The 10196-nt window shown below is 26.7% G+C and overlaps 1 protein-coding gene across 1 annotated transcript; it reads right to left on the reverse strand.

Moving 5' to 3' along the window:
- Positions 1-8116: 8116 nt before the first annotated feature.
- LOC113381914 lies at positions 8117-9152 on the reverse strand. Its single transcript, XM_026620560.1, has 3 exons — positions 8447-9152; positions 8229-8372; positions 8117-8163 (listed from the first exon to the last, which is right to left on the reverse strand). The coding sequence occupies exons 1-3, from the start codon at positions 9150-9152 to the stop codon at positions 8117-8119; spliced, it is 897 nt and encodes a 298-aa protein (XP_026476345.1).
- Positions 9153-10196: the final 1044 nt, after the last annotated feature.

Genomic DNA, 10196 nt, shown 5'->3' on the forward strand with positions numbered 1-10196 from the left:
AATTTCATTATTTTTACGAATATATATATATATATATATATATATATATATATATATATATTTGTATATATATTTGTATACACAATCAAATCTACTTGAAATGGATCTAAATCCTTTAGAGATCATCTTAAATCCATTCCCTTGAATTATGTCTTTGTACTTTATAAGCCCATATATATTTGTATATATATGTATGTATGAGTGAGTTCTTGAGGGCGATACATCAAACAAAGAAAAGCCAAAAATTTATAAAATAATCTTTATTTCCAAACGTTTCGACATTCAATTTAATGTCATCATCAGTGGATCTAAAAAACAGTATGAAAATTAGTATATCTAGGTAATTATAATATATGTGGATTGGTAAAGTAACTATACAATAAGAGAAAAATTAACAAACAGCAACATATATTATAATTACCTAGATATACTAATTTTCATACTGTTTTTTAGATCCACTGATGATGACATTAAATTGAATGTCGAAACGTTTGGAAATAAAGATTATTTTATAAATCTTTGGCTTTTCTTTGTTTGATGTATCGCCCTCAAGAACTCACTCATATATTTCAACATCAAAATTAACTACTAAATCATATGTATGTATATATATATATATATATATATATATATTTGTATATATATATGTATATATACGAAGGCGTTTAAATTAATTGTCTTGCCTTGAATCAACATTTTAGACAAAACCAAATCTTAACCTTTGATTTAAAATGTTCCACTTCGTAAATCCTTTATTTCAATTTTGTATAAATATATATTTATATGAAATTTCGCTACATATATATATATATATATATATATATATATATATATATATATATATATATAATGAAATCAATAATTTTTATTTAAAAATAATAAAAAACGAATATGATCTAAAATACACCTTGGGTAAATTAGATAATAAAATTAATGAAAATCGTCAAACTTCTACAAAAACAATTATGCATATTTATTTGAAATTGTCATTGCACAAACATACCAATAATTAAATTCAATAAAAATAAAAATTGAAATACTTACATACGAGTACACATATATGAAAAGATTATTTCTTTATTTTTCAACATTTTGACATTTATACTCTTTAGTAGAACTCTACTAAATAATTATTAAATAATTCTATATATTGCTTCAAAAATTTTACTCCCCTCAAAATGGTATTTTAAAAAAATATTTTCCTTCTATTTTTAATTTTGACTTCAATGTATTATAGTGAATTCATTAAATTTTCTAATGATTTAAAAGTGTAGAAATATATACAGAAAATATTTTGTAATGTTATTTTAGCAATTTATGAGGACAAGAACGTGTCTTTTTCCAGAAAATTGAAAATAATTATGAATGAAAAATTAGATGAATGATCTTTTAGCAAAAAATGTAAGCTACAAGCACAGACTTACAAAACTTATTTTTATTTTTTCTATTTTTTTCAATTTTCTCTATTTTTTACTTACTTAAAAAAATATAGGCTACAAGCACACACTTATTAATTTTTTTTATTTTCTTTATTTTTTTTTCAATTTACTCTGTTGTTTATTTAATTCAGAGTTCTTTTAATTCTATTTAATATAATTTTTATTCTATTTAATATAAATTAAAACTACAAATGAATAATGAATAAAATAAGCTTACCAATAAAGATAATCCATAAACTTTCCTCTATATATTTCTCCAATTTTCATTCATTTTGAAAGCAAATTATTCTTTTTTCAGATACTTGATACATTATTTTTCACATAAATCTAGAGAAAATTTAAAATTATAGTATTATATAATTTCAAAATAACATCAAATTATTAGTACAGATGTCTGTAATGGATAAAGACTAGTAGAATTTTACTCAAAATGTGTAAACTTTAACTAAACTATAAAATAATACAAATGATAAGTTAAAGAATGATAAATGTATAATTTAATTTTTAGTGAGTGACTATTCTTCGAAATATTTTTAATTCAAATATTTTAAAGCTAAAACATGAGTGATTTTAATTCAGAGAAATAAAATCATATATATTTTTTTAGAGATTGTTAATTTTAACATTTTTTTTTTCAAGAAGCCTATGTTTATTTAAAAAAAATGTCACAGAAAATATAAATATTTGTGTACATTTAAGAGACATTTTACAGACTAGAATAATGGATTAATTTAATCATATACACACATTAGGGTGGTCCTTTACTCGAAAATATTTATGTTAAGGACCACCTTAATATATATATATATATATATATATATATATATATATATATATACAAATATTTTCTATATCCATTTTTTCTAATGATGAATTGCCTCCTCGTCACTTGGCAAATCGAAAAGTATCGCCTTACAATATAAGTATTCTGTTTACGCAACATATCGATATACTATGTATTCGATTATATTTATTTATTCGTGATGTATCGATATCGATATCGATGTCCCTCGAGAGAACTTTTCAGACACAAAACGGTTCCCTTTCTTAAAAACATACGTCGCACGCCACTGGAGTAAATACAATAAAAAATACAATTCTGCAACGATGTGACAATGAACCAAAGAATGAATAAACAAAAGCGAACGATTTTATCGTTTGTTTCTGTTTATGGTATCTTGAACTTTGAGGAAGACTATCGTAATAATAATTGTTAGATGTATATACTAGATGACCCGACAGACGTTGTCCTGTACCCACGTCTACAATTCAAAAGTTCCATATTTTTTAATAAACTTATTACTACATTTTTATAATCATTCAAATCCTAAAAATTTCCTTTAATAAACTGCAAAAAGATTTATCAAAAGTCGAATAACCGTGTAGGAGCAGTTTTCATTCATACATCTGTACAAAAAAGTTTTTTATATATAAGATAAATATAATTTCTTTCACAAAGTAAACTAGAAGTTTGTTTTAGATACAAGTGGAATTTAGACAAATAAAACTATATAACAAATCTTTTAAGAACATTTTTTTCTTTATATAAAATGATAGGACGATCAGTGTTAGAGTAAGTTTGTTAAAGAAAATTGTAAAAAAATTCTTTAACAAACTTCAAAAAAGATTTATCGAAATTCGAATAACCGTATAGGAGGAGTTTTTATTCATACATCTTACAGTAGAATTTTTTATATAAGATAAATATAATTTCTTTCAGAAAGTAAACAAGAAGAAGTTTCCTTCTTGATACGAGTGAAACGATATAACAAATCTTTTAAGTACATATTTTTTACTTTATATAAAATGGTAGGACGATCTGTGTTAGAGTAAAGTTTGTTAAAGAAATTTCTAAAAATTTTCTTCAACAAACTGCAAAAAGATTTACCAAAATTCGAATAACCGTGTAGGAGTAGTTTTCATTCATACATCTGTACAGAAGAATTTTATGTATAAGATAAATATAATTTATTTCACAAAGTAAACAAGAAGTTTGCTTTTTGATGCAAGTGGAATTTAGAAAAATAAAACGATATTACAAATCTTCTAAGTACCTATTTTTTACTTTATATAAAATGATAGGATGATATGTGTTGAAATAATGCTTGAAATTGAAGAACATTGTTAAGGATTTTTTTACGAATAGATATCTTGGTCCATTTTTTTTAATGTATAGGATTTTTTTCAATATAGAAGCTATCGCAATCTGAACATTTAATTTTATATAGTGAGTCTGCAAATTTATCACTAGGAATTTTGCATTTTAAACTATATATATATATATATATATATATATATATATATATATACATATATATATATATATATATATATATATAATAGTTTATTTCGATGTGTATGTGTCTAGTAAACTAATTATTACAATTAGTGGGCAAAAGACAAAAGGGCGATGTAGAAGGAAATTATCAGGCGGTTAACATCCGAGTAATGACCAAAGTTTAAATCCACTAAAATTAGGATTTCAGGGATTTCCAAAACAGATGTCACAGTTTCGGGAGGAATTAAATTTTACCGACACTATTATATATATATATATATATATATTTATATTTATGACTGTTAATGTAATATTTTGACTACAAATCGTGATTAATATTGGTCAGCAAATCAAATTTGAAATCTGTTATCACGTATCAATTTCATCACTGCATTATGTTTTCAATTTTTCATTTTTAATTAAAATTATTATTCTTTGAAACTATAATTAATTGAAATTATTATTATATTTCGACCATAAATTCTTGTTAATGGACCAAGTAAGATGTAAATGCTTACAATGTGCAAATCTAATTTGCAATCGTTTCAGTAGTTCTATACTTCATAATAGTCTCAAATATCCATTTTAATGATTATTTTAATTATTCTTTCAAATATTCATTTTGAAAATAGTCCTCCATTTTTTATTTTTTCCCATTCCTTTAAATGTTTTTCTAATAGCCACACTTTTTTAATTTTTTTTAGATAGAAAAACATAAATGTTCAAATTTAGTTAAATATAGTTCTGCATTTTTTTTAAACAATTTAATGCATATTTTGGATTGATATTAAGTCTCTCAATTCTACATAAGTTTTTCATAACTTGTTATATATTTTTTTTAAATAAACAAATAAATGCTTTTTTTTAAATATTTTAAAAGAAATTTTGAGAATCTAAGTTGCTATTTTTTCCAAATGTTTATATATTTTCATAGCCTCTTACTTTTTAAATGGTCATATTTTTTTTAAAATATTTGAACCTTCTTAAAATCACGAAAGCAAAGTTTGTTTAGCGTTTGTTTATGTTTTCTCGACTTCTCAAGTCATTCTGAATCGATTGAGAGCAAGTTTGGAAATAGTATGTGTGTGTATGTGTGTATGTGTGTATAATTCAGCCCATTTTTGACGATTTCATATATTTAAAAGCAATTCGATGTATCTCGATGAGGAATAACGTTTGTCAGTTTTGAGCGACGATCGGCCGAGCCCTTTCTCTGTAATTTACAAAAAGTAATTTTTTGCCCACGTTTTAGCTCACAATCTTGATTCGATTTCAAAATTCAAAAACTGCTCGAAAGATATTAGTTGGGAATCGACCTGATAAGTTTTTGGGAAAAGTCTGCTAGCACAAGTTCTTGTAATTCAATGTTGAAAAAAGGACGATTTTCATAATTTTTTTTTGTATGGACATCATGGTCTTCTAGAACATACTAATATATAACGCTCTTACGACAAGTCGTTTAATTTTAAAAAAATTATCAAAATTTGTTCATTAAAATAGTCAGAAAATTTTATCTGAATATTTGTCAATTTCGGTTGATTAAATCAATTATTACATATTTTGGGAAGTTTATGCAACCTTGCCTTAAGAAAAATGCCACTTTCAACTAGGTCTTCTAAATTTTTTCTTAACAGTTATGTATATATACTATCATCTTCTCTCGGGCTGACGTTGAGTTCTGGGACACACTATAAAGTAATATCTCTATAATTATGTATATCTCAATAGTTCTAAATATTTCCATAGAATAATTCCATTAAGTAGTGTAGTTTTATTAAGAACGTTAAGAACTTATGTCATTACAATTACATTTTTAATATTCTCTCTCTTTATCTAAATCTAAATCTATAATAGAATAGATCTCTAAAATTTTAGCCCTTAGCTTTTATATTGTGTTCTTCCAACTCAACGATACAGAATTATGTTTAATAATAAAAAAATATTAATATTTTCTGGGTACATGTACGAAGTTTTATATACATTAATAAATATCTCTATACATGTGTAGATCTCTATTATTCTACAAAATCCTTAGAAAAATATTTAAACATCATAAGCATATATGATTTTCGATGATTTTAATTATTATTATTGATTACGGTTGATAATGAATAGCCAAATAAAGAAATGAATATACATCTCTATAATTTCATATATCTCTATATAAAATAGAGTTCTTGTAGAAGGGACAAGTAGTCAAGTATCCGCCTCGTGCTCGTGTCTTCTCTGCGTAAAGTCAGATTCGTAGAGTCAGTTCAGCTTCGGCTTCCGACCAGTAAGCATCGTCGCCTCTCGGACTAAATAAAAGTTGGTGGTTGTTCTTGTGCTTTTCATTTTATTTCGACAAAAGTGATTTTAGTGAGGAAAAAATTTGGAAAAATTAGCAAATAATCGGTAAATGTTTTGAGTAAATTTTAAAATTTAGTAGATTGAATTTGGATGAAATTCGTAGAAATAGTATTTAATACAATTTCATTGCGTTCTTTGGGTTAAATTTTATTGCATTTTTAAACATACAAATTATTTTGTTATTTTTATTATATTTGGTTACTGTTGTTATATATTTGCCTTTAGCGATGAAGGTAATTTGATATTTTAAAACACACCACAAGATTTTATAAATGTATTACAGGATTAATTATACAAAGTTTCATTGAAGTTTATTATAAGGTTATGTGTGTCTTGACGTACAGATGGAAAGAGACTCGGCCTCCTAGACAATATAATAATGCTCGGCCTTGTGTTGTCTTCTAGGGGTCCTCTGTCTATACACGGTTCCTCATGCAGTCACTGGCGGCCATTTTTTGACACGACAATATACTTCATGAAGAGGTGACAAACAAAGCAGGCGTACCAATATAAAAGTGTAAATAACCCTAGTACATAATGACAGTTCATAGACGTCAATGTGACAGTTACAATTTAATTTCAGCTCTCATATATTAATGTATATCAATATATTATATATATTTAATTTTTCTCTACGATCATAATATTACGTAGAGGATTTAGTACTGTCATAGTATATAGTAATAATCATATTAAGCCTGAAAGTAGTAAAATGTAGTACTTATGTAAGAAGTTTTATTCAGTAAGTTAAATAAACGTACAACTGTTTTCTCCGAAAAAGTTCTTGTCGTATAAAAATGTGAATAATAATCTGTCGAAATAGTTGTGACGTGCATTTATATACCTGAATTTTGTTAAATTCTCAATCAATTAGGTGGAGTTCTGTAAGGTGCCACAAAGTTTTGTTCAGGCATTTGAAATTATTTCCAACCTTTTTATAAAATTAACAGTACGTATGGTATTGAAAAATTGAACCTTATTTTGGTCAACAAATAAAAGATTAATGCGTTAACATAAGCTTTAGCATTGTTTTTTTATCAAAAATATACTGTTTTTTATAAAAGAAGAAAAACTATTCATTTATAATAATAAAAATTTATTGAAATTATAGAACATATTAATATACATATATTTACAATTTAAAACCTATTTCCATAATATTGTTAAAGCATGGTATAATAAATATATTTATGCAAATAAAGCAAATACCAATCACATTTAATTAAGATAATTAAATTATTTGTCGTTAGACACAAAAATGCACACATAAGCAGTGTGTTATGATACTGGCAAAGCTATATAATGTATAGATATTTACAATTTGAAACACATTTCCATAACTCGAATGAATGGCATAACTTTAAATGAATTATGCAAATAAAGCAAACATCAATAATAGTTAATTATGAAGATAATTAAATTATTTCCAGCATTAAATGCAAAGAATGCAAAGAATCGGCTACACTTCTTGAATCACTTTTATTTATAAAGGTATCATTTGGTGGTAACACCCGCCTTTTTATGGAAGCTCTCAGTGGTCTCAGTAATTTTTTGTTATAACAATCTTCATGTATGTTTTTTATAATAAAGTCATCGTCTACACCTGCTTTAATTTGATCTGGAAAAAATATATTTCAAATGACAAAGAACTTACAACAATGTGATAATTGCATTTATGAAAATAAATTAATTATACCCTTGATGTTTCTGATTAAATTTTGATCCAGCCGCACATATTTTATCAAATTTTCATGTCCCACATGTGTCTTCCAGTAATCAACTTCAACATGTCCGTCATTATACACCTTGCACATAATTCGTGAGGGACAAGCATGCCCAATTTTTTTGCTACCCCTTAAACATGTTTCCTTTGTGTGGTGACTGTGTGATCGATGGCAATTATAATATTGAATGGTGCAGCAATTGTCTTTTGTTATGTATGCTGCAGTGTCCTTCACATATGACGTAATACTGTTCTGTTTTTTTTTTTATTATTATTTTATTGGCTTTATAAACTGGTACATTAGCCATATACTAAATTACATAATATCTACACTATTCTGTTCTGTTCAATCTCACTTTTCCAGCTGTAAAAATCTATAGCAAAAGATGAAATTATAGAAATGTTTGTTGAAAATCTTCATAATTAAAAGTTGACAAACCATTAATAGAAGAAAACAGTTTGTCTTTGTGTTCAATATTGATGTGATGATGACACTCAGTATGTTTTTGTAGTGCGCTGTACCGTGTGTAAGCATTCCCGCAATCCTCAATGGGGCAAGTAATTCTGAGAACCCTTGGAGAACCTATAAATGAACAATTATGGTAACTTTGTGGATGTAATATTAAATATATTTAAATAATACTTATATTTTAATACCTGTAAAATGTTCTGAGTACAGCGAAGCATTATCTTGGGGTCTGGGTCGCGTTGGGGTCACTGGAAAGAATGTGAGCGATCTGGATGATTGGAAAAGTAGTGGGGAAGATGGTTGTCGAATAAAGGAAACAGTATTGGAATTAGCGGTTGTCATATGAATTGGTGAAGCAGGAAGCGCATCCAAGTGGAAGGATGTTGTAGGAATTGGTGAAGCAGGAAGAGCATATGAATGGAAGGATGTCGTAGGGATTGATGTAGCAGGAAGAGCATATGAATGGAAGTCTGTCGTTGGTATTGGTGAAGATGGAAATGATGTAGAAGGATTTGGCAAAGCAGGAAGAGTTGTGTAAGAAGTTTGTGAAGCAGTAAGGGTACATGAATAAGAAGTAGTAGAAGGAATTAATGAAGAGGGTAGAGCATAAGAATGCAGCGCAAGGGATATTTCTGGATTAATTCGGGAATCATAAAAATACGTGCATTGGAGTTTGGAGTCTGTAGGAGATGTATCAGGAACAAAAGAATGAAAAGTTTTGATGTGCCTTTGTAATGAGGAAGGAGCATGCAAAATTTTTTGGCAAAATGTACATTCAAAATTTTGAAAGTACTCCTTAGGCTGTATGTGATGTACTAACCTGTTGTGACGGCAAAGAGAACTAGTGGAAGTAAAAGTTTTAAAGCAATGGATACATTGGTTTTGCTTTTTCATATTGAATATAAAAAAGAAAGGGGTTGAACTATAGTATAAACCTAAACTAACTTAAGCTATGATTAAAAGATAACTTATGTATAAAAAAGAAATATGAACTAAAATATTAAACCTATAATATGAGCTAAAAGTAACGTAGGAATCAACTAACGAGATAAATATGAAATTCTTAAATGAAATGAAATCTAACCTAAATGTAACCTCGCTATGAATTGAAATGCAACCTAACCTAAGTGATTAAAACGTACCTTATATATTTGTCTAAAAATAAAATAATGCAGGAATACCTACTTCTAAAGCGATCTAATAATTGTAAAATAGCTAGAACATAAATAGTAATATAATAACCCTAACCTATAAGACACGTAAAAACAAAGAAAAAGACCTTAACCTGTAAAAATATGAACAAAATAATAAACTTAGTAATTAAAAAAAATAAATGTTAATATAATAATGACGAGCAACACACGATTCACAAGAAAATTATACTAAAACCGTATTAATAACGCACAAAATAATTAAAAAACGAGGTAGCAAAAAACGCCGGAAAATAATAGACGAACAGACGAACACATAGCACGAAAACCACACAAAATAAAACATAATAACGCTAAAATCCCATTCAACTTTGCAGCGAATGTGAAACACTTCTGACGTTTAATACAGCAAACTTCACACCCTAAAAAGGAACATTGTAGTGACTGCATAAGGACACTCATTCTGTCTATCCGGAAATATAGGGTCCATAGAAGGTAGATTGGAACTCAAGGGATGTAGAATCCATAGATAAGTAATGAGTATGCACATAGAGCCATAAATGCGACGTTAAAAATATAAGGGTGTCGGCGCATAACACTGTGATGCAAAAATTTTGGAAAAATTATTAAAAATTCGGTAAATGTTCTGAGTAAATTTTAAAATTTAGTAGATCCAAGTTCGAATGAAATTTTGATGGTTTGTTTTGATGTCGAAGTTGAGGAAGAGTATAGTATGAATTGTTAAAATTTGGTTTTTAATTTTGAAAGAGTATTTGTTAAAATTTAA

This window comes from Ctenocephalides felis, unplaced genomic scaffold, assembly GCF_003426905.1.
Source record: "Ctenocephalides felis isolate EL2017-DRISC unplaced genomic scaffold, ASM342690v1 CF-g0.4_SCAFFOLD_03199, whole genome shotgun sequence".
NCBI lineage: Eukaryota > Metazoa > Arthropoda > Insecta > Siphonaptera > Pulicidae > Ctenocephalides > Ctenocephalides felis.

What these genes read in the sequence shown, in the direction of transcription:
- LOC113381914 (XM_026620560.1), bottom strand. Translation starts at nt 9,152, where the DNA reads ATGAAAAAGCAAAACCAATGTATCCATTGCTTTAAAACTTTTACTTCC. An exon ending in GTACTCAGAACATTTTACAG is followed by an intron (nt 8,373 to 8,446) that starts GTATTAAAATAT and finishes GTTCATTTATAG; the next exon opens with GTTCTCCAAGGGTTCTCAGA. An exon ending in ACTGTTTTCTTCTATTAATG is followed by an intron (nt 8,164 to 8,228) that starts GTTTGTCAACTT and finishes CTTTTGCTATAG; the next exon opens with ATTTTTACAGCTGGAAAAGT.